This window comes from Perognathus longimembris, chromosome 14, assembly GCF_023159225.1.
Source record: "Perognathus longimembris pacificus isolate PPM17 chromosome 14, ASM2315922v1, whole genome shotgun sequence".
NCBI classification, from domain to species: Eukaryota; Metazoa; Chordata; class Mammalia; order Rodentia; family Heteromyidae; genus Perognathus; species Perognathus longimembris.
Genome location: NC_063174.1, coordinates 37,359,856 through 37,383,073, shown reverse-complemented (window position 1 = coordinate 37,383,073; position 23,218 = coordinate 37,359,856). Strand labels below are relative to the sequence as shown.

General features: G+C 39.8%; 1 protein-coding gene and 1 pseudogene across 4 annotated transcripts in view; one reads left to right on the top strand and one right to left on the bottom strand.

Moving 5' to 3' along the window:
* The window catches only part of Slc39a9 (solute carrier family 39 member 9), a 46,710-nt gene that overhangs the window by 11,534 nt on the left and 11,958 nt on the right, over positions 1–23,218 (bottom strand). For 2 of the 4 annotated variants that reach the window (XR_007213246.1, XM_048362858.1), the window contains exons 2-3: positions 16,324–16,432; positions 6,745–6,930 (exon numbers count right to left, since the gene is read on the bottom strand). Coding sequence is in view for 3 of the 4 variants with exons in the window: in XM_048362858.1 (XP_048218815.1) it covers positions 6,745–6,930; positions 16,324–16,432 (295 nt within the window). In the remaining variant the exon portion in view is untranslated. Of the gene's footprint in view, positions 1–6,737; positions 6,931–16,323; positions 16,455–23,218 lie in introns of all 4 variants that reach the window. The other 2 variants (XM_048362861.1, XM_048362860.1) reach the window with 2 other exon arrangements.
* LOC125363575 lies at positions 2,278–3,705 on the top strand (annotated as a pseudogene).

Below are 23,218 nucleotides of genomic sequence, written 5' to 3'. Positions count from 1 at the left end.
ATCCGTGGCAAGCAGACGGCTGGTTTGGGCCATTTGCTTGTTGATTCTCTTTAATCTTCAGCCTCTACAACAGCTGGCACAGGTCAGGGTGAGGAGGACCCCTACAGTACCTTGGGCAGTATGTGGAGTTTCAATGACCTGGTTCTGGAAGCTGAGCTCCCTCAGGGACTCCAACCTTCGTCTCTCCAATCTCACCAGCATGGACATGCGCTGAATGTCCTCCTATCTCTTTTGGGCTGGAGTATTTCATCCATCTTTTCTTTGCTTTCATGATCTTGACACAACAGGAAAACATCCAGGTCCACTCGTTTGTGGGGTGTACCACAATCTGGGTCTTTTGGTGGATTCCTCCTTAGGCCATTTGGGTCCTTCAGCTTTAATAGCAGGGCACACAGCATTCACAGGCATTCTCCTCCTTATGTCAGCTCTGTGGCACGTGATTTCAATTCACATCCCTACTGTCGAGCACAGCTTTTTTACACAAGGCTAGTGCACTCTACCACTTGAGCCACAACTCTACTTCCAGTGTTTTGGTGGTAAAGTGAAGATAAAGATTTTCACAGACTTTCCTGCCTGGGCTAGCTTTGAACTGTGATGCTCAAATGTCAGCCTCCTGAGTAGCTAGGATTACAGGTATGAGTCATAAGGGCCTAGCTTGTTTTTTTGGTTTTGTTGTTTTTGGATTTTTTGCCAGTCCTGGGGCATGAATTCAGGGCCTGTCCCTGGCTTCTTTTTGCTCAAGGCCAGCACTCTACCACTTGAGCCACAGCACCCTTCTGGCCTTTTCTATACATGTGGTGTTGAGGAATCAAACCCAGGGCTTCATGTATACAAGGCAAGCACTCTACACACTAGGCCATATTCCCAGCCCGTTTTTGTTGTTGTTGTTGTTGTTTTTTAATAGAAAAAGGGCTGGGAATGTGGCTTGGTGGTAGAGTGCTTGCATGAAGCCCGGGGTTCAATTCCTCAGTATGACGTATAGAGAAAAAGCTGGAAGTAGCACTGTAAAGTGGTAGAGCACTAGCCTTGAGCAAAAGAAGCTCAAGGCAGTGCTCAGGCCCTGAGTTCAAGACCTAGGACTGGCCAAAAAAAAAATAGGAAAAGATTATACTTCAAAATAAATAAATGAATTAACTTTTACTGGTATTCAATAATTCATATAATATATTCATATAATTCATGTTAAATCATGTCATAAGATACATGAAATCCAGAAAAAGTGCCCTCAGAGATAAGACAGGAAAAAGAATAAACACATGCTACATTTAATTCTTCATGACAGGATTACAAGATATTACTAGGCCTACAGCTTATTTACAATTTTAAAAATGTTTTTGTAGACTCAGGACTCTAGCTAACTTCATTTAGGCCCAGTCAGGTCTCTGAGAAGACTTCACAGTCTCCTACCTGCATTAGCCATGTCATCCTGACCCCCATCATTATTTGTGAGACCTCTGGGCCACACCAGGCCAGCCCATCTCTGGCAGGCAGAAGCAAATTGGTGACAGACACAGAAGCAGCCAGCTCCTCCAGCTTCAGCTCTGGCTCTGGGTAGGGTGATAGTATTTCCCGAAGTGAGCAGGCGTTGTGAAGGTTCATCTTATTAATAAGCACCATATTGCTAAGGCATGAATTCTTCCTTCACCCTCCTTAAAGCTTGGTACATTTCAGAGGCACATCAAGAAACCAGGAACAACTTTAGTGAAGGTTTGGCTGCCACTTCCTTGATGAAACTTTACTGCCAATATCATTCTGGACCAAAAAGTGAGTCAAGTCTCTTCTTCACTGATAATAATGCCTTTTAGGTCACAGACATCAGAGACTTGCCAAGGAACCATCTCAGATGGTCATAAGCTCTTCTTCATGCCACTCCCTTTTATGTAGTCAAATGTAAAGAGAGCAGAGCACCCTAGCTGCCATTGGGATGGGTTCTGACTGTGCTAACAAGACAGAAATACGGTTGGTACAGAGCCTCAGGAAGCCTCCAGAGCAAGAATTAGCTATGCAAAACCTTGTAAATGAGTGTCTCAGGTTAGACACGTTGTCTGTCACTAAGGAGTCAAGGTGACTTTTTTTAGGTCCAAAACCACGACTCAAACTTGGTACCAGCTGCTTGTACTCATTGGAGCCACACCTCCAACCCTAAGATAATGGCTTTTGTTAGTAAGAGCTGAGTTGATGAAAACTCCAAGAACAAAGTTGCTTTTGCAGATTGCCACTGATGATTCTATCACCTCAGGGACTTCTTTTGGAAAGGGCAAAAAGTGCTAAAAGTTAATGTCAATTGGTGTCAGCTTCCATGTGGCAAGTGGCTATACCAATCCTAAAACCTTCGTGCAGGCAGCCTCTAATTCCCACTATGTCTTTGACATGGAGCTGAGGTTGATTTCAGCATGTGTCTGCTTGATATTGATAGTAGCTTTCCCAGATCTAAGGATGTGCAACTTAAAAGTGAGATTACCAGCACTGAACAAGCTCTTTCCTCTGGAGTGAGACTCATGGCTGAGCCAGGCAGATACAATGTCACATCTGCTTTCACACTTGCACTTAATATCATTGCCAGAAAAATCATACTCATGGAGCTGAGAGGCTCTGATGATTGAGTAGTCTACTTTATATATTAATATATGTTTTATGTGAATGATGGAGTACAGGGATTATTTAAGCACATCCTTATTATTACATACATGTAAAGCTCCCACTGTAAGAGACTCAAGCCAGATAAGAAACTATTATTTACCTAGCACATGGGGACCAACATGTGATGGCTTCGACTGGATAACTCAGTGCAGTGATCTGCCCAAAATGCACGTGACGGGATGTTCTTTGAAAACATGGGTGCATAGACTGTTGTTACTACTTCTACTTTCAATGGATTCCAGAGACCATTTATTATGTGATGTCATAACCAACGTGGCCATTCAGACAGTAAATCCACACTAAAAGCTTCCTGCCCTAAGGGGAAAGCAGAGAGTCAGCACTCTGCCCAAATCATGTACTCTGAAAAGGGGATGGAGCATTGTCCAGCAGCCTGTCTGCAGCTACTATCAATGTGTACATACCATCCTTGTAGCTGCTTACTGCAAGTGATGGTTAAATTAAAGAATTTGAAGGGATCAATTAACTTCATTATTGCTAGTTTTGCTGTGTGTTTTTGAGAGTATGGCTGGCACAGATGTAGCAATGGAAGGGGATTATACTTAAGAGATTATATTTATTTGTGTTCCTATGGAAATTATTTGGATATTTGTTTTCTATGGATCTTTATTCACTTTCTAACATGCAACTGAAGTGTCTACTGGCTAGATAAACATTTTGTAATTTGTACAATGGAAAAGTGGGCTAGAGGCTTAGAATCTACTTAGAATTTGCTTTGAAAATAGTTACCTTGAAATGATTGGGCAGGGAAATAAGCGGAGACTTATTTAAAATTTTTCTGACTACTAGTCTAACATTTTATCCACTCTATATCATCACTTGCAATCATGCTTTTTCTTTATATACAAATCTACTTTATTTTTTAGAAGTTGTAAATAACCTAATTACTTATCCCCAAATAGTTAAACATGTATTTCATAGCAGAAAGGATATTATCTTATATAATCATAATAGTTATCAACTTCAGCAAACTTAGCACTGATTTGCTTTCTAATTTCTGTTGCATATTCTGTCAAGTGCCTAATAATCTCCACAGGAAGCATTTCTGATGATCTTACTTATCAACTCCCTTTTCTCCTAGTACAATCATCATCTTCCCCTGCAAGTTCGTCTGATGTCTCATTTTACGTGCTCTTGGATGGGATGCAATTCAGGATTCTTTTAGGGTACAGGATACATACCTGCTGCTCAGGGTGCTGTTAATGCTGGATAAGATAAGAGATACCAATGTGATCTCATGAACACTCTGCATTCTGCTGTATTCCTTCAGAGAATTTCCGCTTCACTTAACTCACATGTTTTAGCTCACACTGTAAGCTGTTCAAATCTCATTTGAGTTCTTTTGCCTTCAGCTGAGCTTTCTGGAATCTTCCCATACAAGTAAGTGGATTAGCCAGAGACTTGAGCAGTTAATGTACAGAATTTGGGGGCTGAGTTTTTTCTCTGGCTGTCTTCATTCTAAGATCTTCTCTTCTTTCTAGTGTTGTCATTCTCCTGAATTTGGTCTTTTACCTCTTTAGGCCAGAAAAAAACTGAGTTTTGTGTCAGAATTTTAGCTGCTTCATGGATGACTGCTGAAAGTAGTAAAATCAGGAAACTTTAATAGTCCTTTTTCAAGTACTGAGCTCTTCCAGAATTTAGGTTACTGTCCAATGTTTTTAGGCTGTAGCCTTAAATGTTTTTGTCCAGAGTTTATGGTTAAATGTCAAAGAGGCAGGTCTGACAACTATGCCAGAACCTCTTGGTGTCTGGCTTTCAGTGTAATTTGTTTCTTTGTTTGTTTTTGGGTGTTTTTTTTTTTTTTTTTTTTTTTTTTTTTGCCAGTCCTGGGGCTTGGATTCAGGGCCTGAGCACTGTCCTGGCTTCTTTTTGCTCAAGGCTAACACCCTCTACTATTTGAGCTACAGCGCCACTTCCGGCTTTTTCTGTATATGGAGTGTTGACAAATAGAACCCAGGGCTTCATGTGTGCTAGGCAAACTTTCTACCACTAGGCCACATTCCCAACCCCCTTAGCAATTTTTTTTGGGAGGGGTCAGTTGTAGGGCTTGCGTTCAGGGCCTGGGCACTATCCCTGAGCTCTTTTTGTTCAAGGCTGGTGTTCTACCACTTTGATTCACAGTGCTATTTGCAGTTATTTGGAGGTTAATTGGAGGTAAGAGTCTGCCCAGGCTGGCTTCAAACTGCAATCGTCTGATCTCAGCTTGAGTAACTACGATTACAGGCATATGAGCCACCGGTACCCAACAAATTTAGCTATTTTTAATGAAGACAATAAACTACAGGTGATTTTTGTATTATCTGCACTTGACTGCCAATAGAAATCAGATAATTTGATACTATTTTCCAGCTGTAGATGATGTGAAATTATTTTCACCAATCACTCCTTGAAGTTAAGGACTTAACACACCTGCTGGCACACTGCATTAGTTTTCCTGCCTGCAAGTACTCCAGTGACAGAGCTGGAGAACTATCACACATTCTGCCATCTGATAGTAGGATCTCCCCACTGGGGACAAAGATGTTTATGCTGCTTCCCAGTATTTTCTGTCTGCAAAATTCCTTGTAAATATACATGAACATATACTTTATAAATTCCTCTTAAGGTTCTATAACATTCAATTTATTTCCATCACTGTGACATCAAAGGTGAATTATGTATCAGAATCCCTTTTTATTTACTATAAGCCATATCAAAGATACTCACTTGGGGTTGGGAATATGGCCTAGTGGTAGAGTGGTTGCCTCATATACATGAAGCCCTGGGTTCAGTTCCTTAGCACCCACATAAATAGAAAAAGCCAGAAGTGGTGCTGTGGCTCAAGTAGTAGAGTGCTAGCCTTGAGCAAAAAGAAGCCAGGGACAGTGCTCAGGCCCTAAATTCAAGCCCCAGGACTGGTTAAAAAAGATACTCACTTAACCAAAGATGAATTCATGTGATTGACACAAAAAAGGTACTGCAAATAGAATTATATGTAAAAACTGTTGGCAAATGCAATTTGTCCTTGAAAGAAGCTCATCTTGTACTCCTGCTACCACTATATCTCATCCGAATACCCTGGATACTGTTTATATGGGCAATAGAACTGAGGAAGGGAAAAGGATTATCAAAACTGAGAGAGAAAGGACAAAAAGACAATCCATTCCAAAAGCAATACTTACAAAACCATTTGGTGTAAATCAACTGCAAAACTGTTGGGGGGAGAGGGCAAGGGGGAGGGGAGGGAGGAGGGAGGAGGTAACAAGTTGAACAAGAAATGTACTCACTGCCTTACATATGAACCCCTCTGTACCACACTTTGAAAATAAAGAAAAATAAATAAATAAAAAATAATACTGAAAAAAAAGCTCATCTTTTCTAGGAAAGAATGGATTTTAAACATTCAAGAGAAATTAGGATTCTCCAAAAGAAGGCCCCCCAAATCAACTGATGCTCTCATCAGTACATGTTTTGTCAAAGACTACCACACAATTTAATACTCTGAAACATTAACACTCATACTGATGTCCTAAAAAATAAAATTGAACTCTAACTTGCTTGGGATTTAAATCATCTCATTATTTTATACATTGGTAAGGAAGTTATATATTACTATACTACAAATATGTTCTGTGTTGGTAACTAAATTTCAACACAACTGGTTTTCTCTGTAATTCTATGTACTATACTTCATACATTTACAAATAATACTGTAAAAAGTCTACAGGTTTGGGGCTGGGATGTAGCTCAGTGGCAAAGAACTTGCCTAATAATTACAACATCCTGTGTTTGATGCCCAGTGCCAAAGAAAGAAAAGGAAAAAAAAATTCTACAGGTTTTGATTAGCTCAGCATTGGATAGGTGAAGAGCCTCTACCCTAACCCCTCAACCAAAGGTGGCAGCTTTAAGACCATCAGGGTTACAGATCAATATACATCTCCTTGTGCCATGTCACAACTCACTAAGAATGAAATGAATATTCCCACTACCCTATGCAGACAAATAAAGCCACAGATTCAGATGGGGTTATTCAGTTGTTTGTAAATTTCCACACTGCAAATTGACTGCCTTGCCCAAAAAGCCTTGAAGTGGCCACTCACCACTCACCATCAGTGGAATGCACATGGGAGCTGCCAATCTGGTCCACCAGCAACATGAAAACGAAGCCCAGAACAAGAGACACGCCGATGTAGGCATGCAGCTTCGTGTGGTCGTGGCTGTGCTCGTGTTCATGGACCACTGCTTTGTCTGATGCAAACACATTCTGCGATCCACTAGCTTGGTGGTGTTTCCCTAGAGCAAAACAAACTGCAATGAGAAAATGACTTTACCAAGTAACAGTTTCCTGTAGAAGCTTCCATTTGTTGTATCTTAAGTTCTACTTAGTTTGCTGTAAAGACATTCAATTTTTATACTGTGAGCCAATTACAAACTCCTTCAACTTAAAATTTATGATGGAAAAATTCCTGAGTGTCTTCTGTTATTAGCATGTGGACATTTTGACTGCTTAGCATTCTCAAAACCTGGGACATGGAAGCAAATCAGCTTTAGGAGTATTAGCACAGTTATAGACAAACTCCAAACCTTTCTTTTTATCTGAGAAAACAAAGAACATGCCAGTCTCCTAAGAATCTTAGTTCATTTTTATGAAAACAGGCAAGTGAAAAGCAGTAATAACAAAAACAACAACAATCTAATGCACCTATAGTTTTATACATAAGTTGATAAAAAAAACTGCAAATAAAAAGTAGAACAAAGGGTGAACAAATGCAGCAATTGTACTTACTGGATACTATGTTGGAAATGAAGTATACAACTGGTGGGTGGCAACGGGAGGAAAAAACTGGGAGGAAGCAAGGGAAGGTGTGATGTTGTCCCCCCAAAAATGTACTCTTCCACTAGAAATATGGCTTAAGGTAGAACACTTGCCTAGTGTAACATGTATGAAGCCTTTAGATTCAATTCTTCAGTACCACAGAAAAACACAAAAAGCCACAAGTGGGGCTGTGGCTCAGGTGATACAGTGCTAACCTTAAGCAAAAAGAGTGCAGGCCCTGAGTTTAAGTCCCAGTTCTAACACACACACACACACACACACACACTTTAGCTTCAAAACTATCGGTGGAAGGATGGGCACTGGTGGCTCATGTCTGTAGTCCTAGCTACTCAGGAGGCTGAGATCTGAGGATCTGAGGTTCAAAGTCAGCCTGAACAGGAAAGTCCATGAGACTGTTATCTCCAATTAACCACCAGAAAACTGGAAGTAGAGCTGTGACTCAAAGTGTAGAACACTAGCTTTAAGCAAAAAAGCTCAGTGACAGTGTGCCCACACCCTGAGTTCAAGCCCCTCAACCAACAAAATGAAAAAAAGAAAAAAATATATGTCAGTGGCAGTCATTAGCAAAAAAACAAAAAGAACAGAGCAGTTAAAGAACTATATTCTTCAGTCTAAATTTCAGTTCTAGGGATATCAAAGTTGTTGTAAGACTGTATTACAGTAATAAACACCTGTCTTATTCTTCTAGTTTATATTCATGTATTTGATACTTAAATATAAATGCTTCAGGGAGGAGGTAACAAGTTTGATAAGAAATGTATTCACTGCCTTATGTATGAAACTGTAACCCCTCTGTACAGCACTTTAGCAACAGAAAAATTATAAAACAATATATATAAATGCTTCAAGGACAAATTCCTTATTTTTGTTGTAGTTCATAGAAGAGGCTAAACAATCATTTCTAATTAAATTAAGCAGTTTTAATAACCTTTTGATTAAGATTAAAGAAGTTATGAAGTCTTTCTTTTGGGGGGGCGGGGGAGTCTGGTCTTGAGGCTTGAATTTCAGGGCCTGGACTCTGTCCCTGAGCTTCTCTATGCTCAAAGACAGTGCTCTACCACTAGAGCCACAGCACCATTACTTGTATTCTGGTGGTTAACTGGAGATAAGAGTCTTATACACATCCCCGCCAGGGCTGGCTTTGAACCACAATTCTTAGATCTCAGCCTCCTGAGTACAGATGTCAGCCAGAAGCGCCTGGCCTTTTTTATTTTTGGTGCCAGTCCTACCTGCTCTACTACTTGAGTCACATCTCCATTTCCCACTTTTTTGGTATTTACGGAGATAAGAGTCTCACAGCCATTCATGCCTGGGCTAGCAGATAAGAATCTCATAGCCCTTCTTGCCTGGGCTAGCTTGGAACTGTGATCCTCAGATCTCAGCCTCCTGAGTAGCTAGATGTGGGCCATAGGCTCTTTTAAGGAACCTCCATACTAATTTCCGTAGTGGTTGCACTAGTTTAAATCCCCTTTACACACACACACACAATCCTTGCCAACATTTGTTTGTGTTCTCGATGAATGCCATTCTGACTGGGGTGAGATGAAATCTTTGTGTAGTTTTGACCTGCTAATGATATTGAACAGTTCTTCATGTATCTACTAGCCATATGTATTTCTTCTCCTAAGAACTATCTGTTCAATTTTTCTTTTTTTTTGCCAGTTCTGGGGCTTGAACTCAGGGCCTGAGCACTGTCCCTGGCTTCTTTTTGCTCAATGCTACCACTCTACCTCTTGAGCCACAGTGCCAATTCTGGCCATTTTCTGTATATGTGGTGCTGGGGAATCGAACCCAGGGCTTCATGTATAGGAGGTGAGCACTCTTGCCACTAGGCCATATTCCCAGCCCTATCTGTTCAATTTGCTTATACATTTATTAGATTATTTGTTCTTTCCAAGTTTTGTCTTTTTTTGTATTTGTACATTCTAGATATTAATCCTTTACCTGTTGAATAACTACTGAGGATAACCATTGATTCAAAGTGTGTTTCTCTTTACTTCAGAGAGCATAGATTACAAGACACCATACTCAGTTTATTTCATTGAGATGGACTCTCATCTGCCAGCACAGACCATTTTACCTCTTTCTTTCTGATTTAGATACCACTTATTAAGTTACTGCCTCATTTCTATGCCAAGGTCTTCTTACTGTAAAGCACAACAGAAAAAAAGATACAGATAACTGTGACTGCCAAGGAATCTGATAGGTGACATTCTTAAAGTGAAAATTAATAGATTGTTTATACTAAACAATTCCTGATAACAGCAAGTTTTGTCAATTAAATGTGTTATGAACACAACACATAGTTATGAGTACCTTAATATTTAGATCTTTGATCCAATAGTCCACCTTCTTCAACATACCAATTTCAAAAAAATTCAAAGAATTATGATGCTTCCATTTTTAATTCCACAGTAAACAAGCACTGTAATGCTCAATAAACTTTGAAGTTCTTATAATTACTTTCTATAGAAAGTTTCTACACATGAAAACTGATTATCATCTAATTTGTGATTTTTAAAAGGTATAATTATAGAAGAGTATGTTAGATTTCTTTTCACATTAATTAGTATTTAATGATGTGTATTAAAGCATCAGAGAAAAATCTGTTAATTATTGTAATTACAAGGTTCACAGATGAGTGAAATCATAGGCTGTAGCAACATGCAAACAATGTCTTTACATGAAATATAGCAAAAGATTGGCTTGATCTATAATAAAGAAATGTTACTCGTGTATTAAAATTCTGCTTTTGAAAAAGAATGATGGAGATACTTAGTACTGACCAAGATGGAATGTGCCCACTTCTTCCTCAATCACTCACAAATTACTACAACAATTCTGAACAAAACACATTTAACAAAACAACCACTGGACTACAGAGGACTACAGTAAAAGTTGTGCAGGGTGCCAGTGGCTCGCACCTATAATCCTAGCTACTTAGGAGGCTGAGATCTGGAGAATTACAGTTCAAAGCCAGCCTGGGCAAAGCCCTTGGGAACCCATCTCCAATTAACCAGCAAAATGTCAGACTAGAGATGTGGCTCAAGTTTAATAATGGCAGCTACGAGCAAGAAAGCCAAGACAGAGTTCACAGAGTTCAAGGCCCTACATTCAAGCCCTGATATCAGCACTATAATAATAATAATAATAATAACTGCCAAGTACAAGGACAGAAAAAATGAAAAAGGAAAAAGGGGTTACTGAGAGGTACTAATTGTTTCTCTTTAAATTTTTTTTAATTTTTTGCCAGTCCTGGGGCTTGAACTCAGGGCTAGAGCACTATCTCTGGCTTCTTTTTTGTTCAAGGATAGCTCTGCTACTTGAGCCACAGCGCCACTTCTGGCATGCATGCATATATGGTGCTGAGGAATAGAAACCAGGGCTTCATGTATACAAGGCAAGCACTCTGCCACTAGGCCATATTCCTAGCCTGTTTCTTTTTTTTCTCCCTTTTTTCTTTCCCCATTGTGTAGCCTAGTTATAGACCTGATTAGCAGCAAAACACAAGGCAGTTAAAACAAACAAAAAACCTACTTCCCACCAAAACCAACAACAACACAGTTTTTAGGCCAGAGCAGCTACAAGGAACTATAGTGGTGTTGAAGGTATAGGAAACCTGGCTGTTCTGTTCTGCTTTATCACCTTCACTTTGAGAGTAGCTGAAGCCATTAGCTCTGCAGTGTAGCACAGAGAACAAAAACTCCTAGAGAAAGATTTCTGGCCAAAAGACTGGGAAAGGGAAGCCTGGGATCTGAGTGTACAAGGATACTGAGGAGGAAAGGCTCAAGAGCTGAGTCAAGGATCCCTCCAATCTTGTGCACTAATGGCACAAGTTCCAGGCGCATCCATGTACTCTGTACCGACAGGACACATCAAAAGGAGCTTCACAAAATCCTTGAAAATGGAACTAAAATCGGAACTATCTCCCTGAAAAAGGTAGAACACAGTTTGTGGTCTTAATCTAAACAGGTTAACTGTTTCCTTAAACAAATGAAATTGTTATTCTCCAGAGGACTTAATGGGACCCAGCGTTTCCAATTATAATGTTCAAAATGATTTAAGACATAACTCAAAATTACTCAACATACAAAGAAACACGAAGAACTGAGCAATTAACAAAGGAAGACAGTCATATCCAATGATAACTGACACTGGAAAATCCAAAGACATTCAAAGCTACCCAGTTATAGCTACTACAACAATAGGAGAAACATCAAATGTATGCATAATGTCCTCAACAGAGAGACAAAAGCTGTAATAACCATGCAGAACCATGCAGAAAATTTAGAACTGAGAAAAATAATATCGGAAGTAACAAATTCACTACATATGAATGAAGATAAGAGTCGGAGTCATTCTCAGCCAGAGTTAAGTAGCATCAATTGAGATCAATAGCTTACAAAGCCTAAAAGATGTAACTCTTGTAGTCTTCATAGAAAAAGTATGCTGACTCCTAGAATAATAAACACAGCAATCAAAAGGCAAGGGATTGTTAAACTGGATTTTAAAAAAATTATCAAATTATATTATCCTTAAGAAGCCCTCTTTCCAATATAAGGAATAACACAGGTAGGCTAAAAGTGAAAGGATAGGAAAAGCTATACTATGAAATACACTGACACACCCATCAAAAGAAAACTAAATGGCTAAATTAAGCTAAAATAGACTTTAGAATAAGGAACAGTACCAGGAAAAAGAGGTAATACATAATGATTAAAATGCTCAACTCACCAAGGAATAGCAATCCCAAATGTGTATATGCATATAACAAAAACTGATTGAATAGACAAATCCACAATCAAAGAGACTTCAATATTTCTATCTCATCAATATTATTAGCAGGAAATCAGCAAAGATCTGGAAGACCAATATTATGAAAGTGACTCGGGACTTAAAGATCATTATACCAGGAATCAACAAACATCTTACAAGATAATCATATTCTAGATCACTTAAATCAAGTATAGCAGCTCATGCCTGTAATATGACCTACTTGAGGAGATAGAGAAGTGAAGAACTATTAAACTAGTGAGATTTCCATCTCAATCAAAAGCTGGTCATGGTGGTATGTACCAGTTATCCCAGCTACATGGGAAGTAGAAATAGAAGGATCATGGTCCCGGCAGATCTAGGCAAAAGTGTAAGATCCTACTCAAAAAATGATTAAAGTAAAAAAGGTCTGGAGATGTGGTCCAAGTGGCAGCATGTATGCTTAGCATGCAGAGAGTTTAACCCCTTACACCATGTACCTACCAACCAATTAACAAACAAAACTTTAAAAATTCTAAGTATTCAAGGGCTGGGTATGTGGCTCAAGTGGTGGAACACTTGCCTAGCAAGAGCTAGACCTCTAATTCAAACTACAGTATGACCCCCTCCAAATAAAATTTCTTTTTTTTTTGGCCATCCCCGGAGCTTGCCTCAGGGCCTGAGCACTATCTCTGGCTTTTTTTTTTTTCTCAAGGCTAGTACTCTGCCACTTAAGCCAAATCACCACTTCTGGGCATTTTCTATATATGTGGTGCTGGGGAATCAAACCCAGGGCTTCATATATACAAGGCAAGCACTCTTGCCACTAGGCCATAGTCCCAGCCCCCAAAATAAAATTTCTAAATATTCAAATCATACTAAATATGAAATACAAAATGAAATTAAACTAGCAATCAGTAACAAAAAGAACAGAGGGAATAAAATGGAGACACAGCCCAACTATTTCAAAATTAAGCAACAAACTTCTAAATAACAGATAGGGTCCAGGAGTATAGCCTATCAGTAGAGCACTTGCCTAGTATGTACAAGCCCTAGCTTAATCCTCAGTACCATAAATCAATTAATTAGTAAATAATTAATTTTAAAACATAGGTGAAAGGGGAAGTTGCAAGAAAATTACAAAATATTTTGGACTCGATGAAGTAAAGAATGAAAAAAAAGTATGGCACATTCTTTGAAGCACAAACTTCCAAAGCTATTTAAGATAAACCATTAATTTGTTAAAGGTATCATTAGAAAAACTGCAGACCTTTTTCACCAATATGGTGCCAAAAGCTTAAGAAGGGAGCTCCTGCCCCTCCTAAAGCCAAAGCCAAGGAAAAGGCTTTGAAGGCCAAGAAGGCAGTGCTGAAAGGTGTCCACAGCCACAAAAAGATAGGCACTTCACCCACTTTCTGGTGGCCCCAGACGCTGCAGCTCCAAAGACAGTCCAAATATCCTCGGAAGAGTGCCCTGAGGAGAAAACAAGCCTGACTACTATGCCGTCATCAAGTTCCCCCTGACCACTAAATCAGCCATGAAGAAGATAGAAGACAACAACACACTTGTGTTCACTGTGTATGTCAAGGCCAACAAGTAGCAGATCAAACAGGCTATGAAGAAGCTCTATGACATTGATGTGGGTAAGGTCAATACCCTGATCAGACCTGATGGAGAGAAGGCATATCAACTGGCTCCTGATTATGATGCTTCAGATGTTACTGACAAAATTGGAATCATCGAAACTGAGTCTAGCTGGCTAATAATAAATATAATTTTTTTCCACAAAAAAAAACTGCAGACCAATATACCTTATGAAGAGAGGAGGAACACAAAAATCGTTAACAGCCAATAAATTGAGTCCAGCAATCTATAAAATATAAACAAAAATATATGCAACAACTGAAGAAGGGAGGAGGTATATATGTCTACTCCAACATGTAAAAATCAATACTGTAATTCATTATATAATCAGACTGAATGCAATTTAGTGTCTATTTAAGATACACACAGTAAACAAAAGCTTCCTTAACCTGAAAAGGGGAATCCATAAACCACCCACTGCTGACATCAAGCTTAATGATTAAAGACTAAATGAGAGCAAGGAAGGCTTGACTTCCTTTCTAATCAGCCTCACTCTATATGGTCCATGGAGGACAATAAGGAAAGGAAAAAACAGGCAGATTCCAAAGGAAAGCATCCAGCTGCTGAAGTTCACAGATTATGTGATTGTTATGTAGCAAATCCCTAAGAAATCTATTTAAAAGTTCTATAGTAAAATGAATTCAGCAAATTTCAATTTACTAAAATACTAGAAATGGAATTTTTTGTTTGCCAGTTCTGGGCCTTGAACTCAGGACCTGAGCACTGTCCTTGGCTTCTTTTCTGCTCAAGGCTAGCCCTCTGCCACTTGACCAACAGCGCCACTTCTGGCTACTTTCTATATATGTGGTGCTGAGGAATCCAACCCAGGGCTTTATATACACAAGGCAAGCACTCTTGCCACTAGGCCATATTCCCAGCTCCTAGAAATGGAAAAATTTTAAAGCATTTATAATTTCAATATAAATTGGAAATGTTTAGGAATAAATATTATAAAATGTATGTAAATCTGTATGCTAAAAATTTTAACACTAAGGTAAGAAGTTGAAGATGACAACTTCTAAATAAATGGACAGACATATGTGCACATAGATTGGAAAACTGCATTTATTCATTTTTTGGTCAATTGTGAGACTTGAACTCAGGGCCTGGGCACTGTCACTGAGATATTCTGCACAAGGCTAGTGCAGTACCCCTTTGAGCCACAGCTCTACTTCCAGTTTTTAGGTTAACTGGAGATGAGTCTCCCAGACTGGATTCAAACCAGGATCCTCAGCTCTCAGCCTCCTGAATAGCTAGCATTACATGAGTACCAGCACCCAGCTGGAAAACTGTTTTTTAAGATACTGATTTTATCTCAAATTAATAAATTTAACTTAAGTCTCCAACAGAATCCCAGTATGAGCCAGGCATGATGACTCATACAAACTAGTAATACCAGCATTCTGGAGGCTGATGCAGAATGAGCTTGAGTTCTAAACCAGCTTGGGTAGTAGCAAGATCCTGTCTCAAATAAGTCCTCATTCCCCTAAACAAAAAAAAACTCCAGCCAGGCATTGGTAGCTCATACCTGTAATCCTAGCTACCCAAGAGGCTGCGAATCACAGTTCAAAGTAAGTCTGGGAAGGAAAGCCCATGAGACTTAATCTCCAGAAAACTGGAAGTGGCACTGTGGTTTAAAGTAGAAGAGCACTAGCCTTGAGAAAAAAGAGCTCAGGCCCTGCTCATAGGCCCTGACCATGCGGGGGTGGGGTGGGGGGAGTGGGGGTGGGGTGTGTGTGTGTGTGTGTGTGTGTGTGTGTGTGTGTGTGTGTGTGTGTGTCTGGCACTCTACTTCTGGAGGCACACCTCTAGCTTAGCTTTTTGCTATTAGCTGGAAATGGAATCTTTCAGACTTTTTTTTCATCTAGGCTAGCTTCAAATTGTGATCCTCTACCTATCATTGTCAGCTTTTTGAGTTGTTAAGATTACAGGTGTTGGGGCTGGGGATATGGCCTAGTGGCAAGAGAGCTTGCCTTGTATACATGAGGCCCTGGGTTCGATTCCCCAGCACCACATATACAGAAAATGGCCAGAAGTGGCGCTGTGGCTCAAATGGCAGAGTGCTAGCCTTGAGCAAAAGGAAGCCAGGGACAGTGCTCAGGCCCTGAGCCCAAGGCCCAGGACTGGCCAAAAAAAAAAAAAAAAAGATTACAGGTGTTAACTTTTTCCCCCTGAACTACTAAAGATGTGTTCAGTGTCAAAAATGTCAAAAGATAATTCTTGACTGTGGTGGCTCATTGCTGTACTCTAAGTACAAAGAGGACAGTCAAGATTTCAAGTTTGAGGCTAGTATGGGCTACTTAGTCTGAGTACAGTCTGGGTTACATAGTAACACTATGTCTCATAAAAACAAGAACTCTTTTCAAGGTAGAATAAAAAAATACCAAGAGCTTCCTTCTCCTGCCAAGCCTCTGAGCCAATAACATCTCAAACAAAGCTCTTCTCTTTCTCACCTTCCAGGATATCTTCATAAAGTGCATGTACTCCTTCAGGTACAATGACTGCCAGCGCGGTACCACAGAGAAGGCCAGCACCCAAAACAGTCACCAGCTTCAGTCGCTCCTACAAAGAAACAAAAGAAACCCTGAAAAAAACTAATGAATGGGGAATAGTTTCTGAAGCAGTAAACTTGAAAAAAATGGCCAGTGTCACAATTAACTAATGTCACACAAGCTGCATGGGAAGCTGAGGCAGGATCATCTGAACCCAGAGATTCAAGACCCGTCTAGGTATGTATCAACACCATTGTCTTAAGAAAAATAAAGAGCTGCAAGGGGCCAAGTGGTTCACACCTATAATACTAGCCTCTCAGGAGGCTGAGATCTGAGGTTTGCGGTTCAAAGCCAGCCTTGGGCAGGAAAAGTCCATGAGACTCTTATCTCCAATTAACCACCAGAAAACCAGAAGTGGCGCTGTGGCTAAAGTGGTAGAGTGCTAGTATTGAGCTGGAGAGCTCAGGGACAGTGCCCAGACCCCAGGCTCAAGCCCCACAACAGACCAAAAAAGAAAAAAAAAGTAGATTAAGAATTATGTAGATTGACATCTGCTATCTATGGAAGGGAAAGATGACTACTCTTGCCTTGCCCTGGAAAGAATGTGAACTGCTACAATTTACCTGGTGAAAAATTTGGTAATTTAGGCTTAATACTCAAGAAGTATGAATCCCTACTCAACTCTTCCTACTCTTCCTTTCCCTTCCCATTTCTCATTCCTTCTTCAATATAAAATAAAAAATAAATTCTCTGATCCAGAAATTTTACTTCTAGAAATTTATCCTAAGGAAGAATTAAGCAGAGATAATCATGGCACTTACTATGAGTATAAACCTAAATAATCTAATGTCTGAGGAGATTTTTTAAATAAATGGTACCATGTCATCACAGAACCAGAGCACTCAGCCATGAAAGTTGTCATGTATCACAACCTCTACTCATGGTTACATTCGTGCTACACTACTGTGAGGAAAACGTGGTAACAAACAATATGTAATCATAATCTCGTAGCTATAAAAGTATGCATAAAGTAGAACAGTTACAATAAATTATACATGACTTCATAAACTGTAAACATAGGATAAGCAGTAGGAAGTTGCAATACTTAACAAAACACTTATAATTTATGTACAATGAAAAAATGCAGTTAGATGTTAGTACTAGCCGGATGTGATGGCAAACAACTGTAAATACTTAGGAAGCAGAGGCCAAAGAATCATGGCCAGCCCAGACAAAGCTGGCAAGGGACCAAACACTGAATCAGAATTTTATTTTGGTGCCAGACCTGGGGCTTGAACTCAGGGCCTGGGCACTGTCCTTGAGCTTCCTTTGCTCAAGGTTAGCACTCTACCACTTGAGCCAGAGTGCCATTTCCAGCCTTTTCTGCTTATTTGGTACTGAGGATTAGAACCCAGGGTTTCATGGATGCTAGGCAAGCGCTCTACCACTAAGCCACATTCCCGGTCCACCAGAATTTTTGTTGTTGTTGTTTAAGGCAATAGTATCTACAATCTAGCCATATCACTCCTGGGCATCTACCTAGAATCTCACTAGCCAGGATACCATAAGGACACTTGCACATCGATGTTCATTGCTGCGCTATTCACAATAGCCAAGTTGTGGAAACAGCCCAAATGTCCTACAGTAGATGAGTGGATCAAAAAAATGTGGTACCTATATACAATGAAATTTTACAAAGTCATTAGAAAGAATATTATGTCATTTGCAGGGAAATGGATGGACCTAGTACAAATCATTTTAAATGATGCAAGCCATGCTCAGAAAAACAAATGGTGCATGTTTTCTCTCATATGCAGAAACTAGAACTAAAATACACAGGGACATAATACATTATATAGGACTCTAGGCATTCACATACAGTGAGACCAAAATAGGATACTCTTAGGGGAAGAACACAAAAGTGCAATGCCTACATGCCCCTGATCATATAAAATAATATTTACCGAAATGAACTCCAGGAAATGGAACAAGAGGTTTTTGTTTTCTGTTTTTGGCCAGTCTTGCAGCTTGAATTCTGGGCCTAGGCACTACTCCCATGTGTCTTTTGCTCAAGACTAGCATTGTATCACTTGAGCTACAGCTTTGCTTCCAGCTTTTTCTGTGATTAACTGGAGGTAAATCTCATGGACTTTCCTGCCCTGGCTTCAAAACTATGATAATCAGATCTCAGCTTCCTGAGTAGCTAGAATTACAGGCATGGGTCACTGGTGCCAGGCTTTTCTTTTCTTTTGTCTTGTTTATTTGCTTATCTGTCTTTGGGAAGGGGGAGAGGGAGCATAGAAATAGAGGAACAAAGGGTGAACAAATTCAGCAGTGGTACTCACTACACATTACGTTGAAAATGAGCTATACAACCTGTGGGTGGGATGGGAGGGAAAAACTGGTAGAGAGAGAAAGAAGGGATGACATTGTCCAAAAAGAAATGAACATAATACTTGATTTATGAAACTGTAATTCCTTTGTATGTCCCCTTTATAATAATAAAAACATTTTTATGGCAATAGTAAAATTGTTCTATGGGTTGGATCCCTAGCACCACAAAACAAAATGAACAAATATTACACGGCAGTAATACAGATGTTACTTATAACAATGTTTCAATAATTTAGTAGTATATTATGCATTCATTTTTCAGTTTCCTTGATGAAGATACTAAAATTAAGCTATATTCCCTCTGATATTCTACTGAACTCCCAACTGTGAGGTTGGGATGCCTAATTAGCTTATTTGTTTGTTTTGGTTTGACCGGGGTCTGAACTCAGGACCTTGCATTTCTAGGCAAGCACTTGACTATGTAAACCACAGCTTCAACCCTTTGCAATCTGGTTATTTCTCAAAGACATGTATTTTATGCCTTGCACTGTGGTATTTCCTACCTCTGCCTCTTGTGTAGTTGGGATTACAGACATGTACTATCACACCCAGCTTGTTGTTAACTTTTTGCCTACACTGGCCTCAAAACACGATCTTCCAGATTTCTGCCTCCCAAGTAGTTGGGATTACAAGCCTGCACCATCCCATTCCTGTTTTTTTTACTTCAGGAATGGAGCTTAAACTTAGGACATGTACTTGCTAGACAGGCACTCTACCACTTCAGCCATGATCCTACCCCTTTTTTGTTTTGGTTTTTGTTTTTTTGAGACGGGAGCTCATGTTTATGCCTGGGCTGGCATAGACTGTAACCCTATTTACACTGCCTGCATAGATGGGATGACAGGTGCATGTCACCATGGCCAAGTAAATTTTTGTTGTTGGTGGTGTTTTGTTGTTGGTTTTGTTTTAGTTAACATGAAGTCTGGCAAACTTTTTGGCCTTCATGAACTGGTTCAAACCACAATCTGCTGGATCTCTACCCTCTGAGTAGTTAGGATTGCAGGCAGGATCTGTAATGCCTGACCTTGGTTTTGTACTGTGATAGGGTCTCAAAGATGTACTTTCATGCCTTACCATATCTTTGTCTATTGATTCTTCTAATTCTTCCAGTTCTTCTTACACACACACACACACACATTTATTTATTTATTTATTTATTTATTTATTTATTTTTGCCAGTCATGGGGCTTACACCCTGGGCCTGGGCACTGTCCCTAAATTCTTCAGCATAAGGAGAGTGTTCTACCACTTGAGCCACAGCACTACTTCTGGTTTTCTGGTGGTTCATTGGAGATTAGAGTCTCATAGACTTTTCCTGCCTGGGCTGGCTTTGAAGCACAAACCTCAGACCTCAGCCTCCCAAGTAGCTAGGATTACAGGCATGAGCCACTGGCAACCAGCTCACATAGGTTTTTATGGTAACTCTGTGATAACTCATTTCTTGGACTCAGGCTCATGCTCTGACTTAGCTTTTCTGCTCAAGGCCGGCACTTTAACACTTGAGCTACACCTCCACTTCCAGCTTTTTGCTGGTAAACTGAAGACAAAAGTCTCTAGGATTTGTCTGCCCGAGCTGGCTTCAAACCAGGATTCTCAGACCTCAGCCTCCTGAGTAGTAGGATTACGAGCAGAGCCACTGGCACCCAGCTTGATATTCCTCTTATTCTCCCTCCCAACCCCCCCACCTCCAGAGAACACTCTTAATGTAAAGGCTGACTGGTGAGGCTAGCTAACAGTAGAGGCATGATTAGACCCAACATTATATCTATTGTCCTTACCAGCATTCCAAGAATAGCATGACATATCCTAGCCATTATATAAAATTTACTTCTGAAAAAAGATAACAGCCACACAACTTCTTAAGACAGCATGAATTAGCAACATCCTTATTAGCAAGGCCAAGAGGAAAAACAAAGGCATCATTAGTTGCTTGCTGTTAACAGTTTTAAAGATACATAACAAAATAGGAGAAATGAATAGGAAATGTACCATCAAGTTTTACTTTTTTAAAAAATTGTACTTCTTTAGTATAAGGGATTATTCTTTATTTTGACATTAGGTCTTACCTACTTTTTGGTGTTAACAGACCTTTCTACAAAGAAATGATGAGGGCTGGGTATGTGGTAAAGCACCTGCTTGCCTAGCAAGTGTGAGGCCCTGAGTTAAAACCCCAGTATTGCCAAAAGCTTATTTTTTTTTTAAGAAAAAAGAACAGTGACAACAGTTTCTGTTTTCCTTTTTTCGTGTCCATACTTAACACAATTAAAAGCAGGAAATCCCATGTAAATTTTCTGCAATTTCAAAATTAATGCTGATCTGTGAAATTCAAAAACCTGGAGAAGGGGCTGGGAATATGGCCTAGAGGCAAGAGTGCTTGCCTCCTATACATGAAGCCCTGGGTTCAATTCCCCAGCACCACATATATAAAAAATGGCCAGAAGTGGCGCTGTGGCTCAAGTGGCAGAGTGCTAGCCTTAAGCAAAAAAGAAGCCAGGGACAGTGCTCAGGCCCTGAGTCCAAGGCCCAGGACTGGCAAAATAAATAAATAAATAAAAGCACCTGGAGAACTCAGAAAGTACCGGTTGAGTTTGTATGAAGAGCTAAGCAGGGCAAACTAAATCATCTAACTTTTACATTTTTTTCCTTCAAGAAAGGCAGTGTGATATGAAATTATTATGTTCAATGTTCAATTCAATTTGAAGTACATCAAATGAAGTTCAACGTCCACTGTATTTACTGTGTGGTATGTGTGTTTGCGTGTGCGCGCGTGCCTGCGTGCTGTGTTGAGGCTTAAACTCATGGCCCTATGCTCTCCCTCAAGGCTGGCACTGTACCACTGAGCTGCAGCTACATTTCCAGCTCACTGATTTTCCTGCCTGGGTTGGCGTTAAACACGGAGTCTCAGAGTGCAGCTTCCTAGGTAGCTAGGATTACAGGTATGAGCCACCACCAGCACCTGGCTGACAAAATTTTTTTGATTGCTTAGTTCTCAGTTTATAAGGCAGTATCTGGCACATAAGAGATTTCCCTAAGCACTTAATAAAAGAATAAAGGGGTTGGAGGTGTGACTCAGGTGGTAAAGCAATCACACAGCAAGCAAGCCAAATCAGTATGAGACCCTGAGTTTAAACTCGGTACCAAGAAAAAAATAATTGAAAGACTGAATTAAATACTCAATACCTCAGAAGATACTGGAGACATAGGAATTGCCACTTCATTGGCCCTGATATTAACTAATTTATGAACAAAGTAGAGACAGTCCTAACATAGTCCTCCCAACTGTAATTATATCAAGATTTTTTTAGTTGATTCCAAGCTTATGATTGGCCCATGGCGTATGTAAATGTTTAGAAAAGAACTATAATCAGATATACCACAGGAAATGTAAAGCAACGTTGTCACTTGTCTCATTAATGCACATATCTTCCATGACATCTATTTTTACCAGCAAGCCCAAAATCTGCTCAGTTTCAATCTTCAGCACAGCAATATAAAAATGGCTCTATAAAAGTTATCAGCTTGATAAATGTCTGAGCCTTCTTGATGGTGACCAACACATCTAATGAAATGAAGTGCCAGAGTCAAAAAAAAAAACAACAAAACATTACTGCCATGGGTTGCATTTTCAATTTTTATTTGAAAACAAACATCTATACTACCTAAATCATTTCTGACTCAGTTTAATTCATCCCAGCCTAGAGCTGTGGCTCGGTATGTGTGTGGCTGTATTCCTTCACACAACTTCCCCACTTGGGACTCAATCTCAAATTACGTTTCTGTTTATCAAAGGTAACAAAATGCTGACAGCTTCTCTCCTTTGCTTATGGTAAATCACTAAAAGGGTACATTTAAATGAAAGACTACAAATTCCAAGTGTAGTTCAAGATGGAAGGAGAGTTCCCCAAGCAACAGTTTCTGTCAGAATAATGAAATATTCCCTCAAGAGAGATATAAACTGTGCAGTGCCATTGGTTTTATGTTACTTCATTTTAGAACTTCACAATTCCAGCTGACTGAGCCAAAGGACCGACCAGCTGGATTAATTAAAACAACAGCTTGTACTCAGTGTCATTAACTGTCTGTCAGTGCAGAGCTTTGAAGACAGTCTAATTGCAATGGTAGACATCAAAGTAGTTAAAATGGTTTTTCTTTTCCTGTTCAGAGAAATAACAAATTATTTGGATGAACTAAGTATAGATCAATAATTTTAAAAGCTTCCCCCCCCCCTTTGGTGCTAGTCCTAGGGCTTAAACACTGGGACTGGGTACTGTCCTTGAGCTTTTGTACTCAAGGCTAGCACTCTACCACTTGAGCCGCAGCTCCTCTCTCCCTTTGTTGTGGTAGTTGTTTAATTGGAGATAAGGGTCTCACAAACTTTCCTGTCCTTGAACCCTGATCCTAAGATCTCAGCCTCCTGAGTGGCTAGGATTATAGGCATAAGTCACCAGAGCTGGGTTTAAAA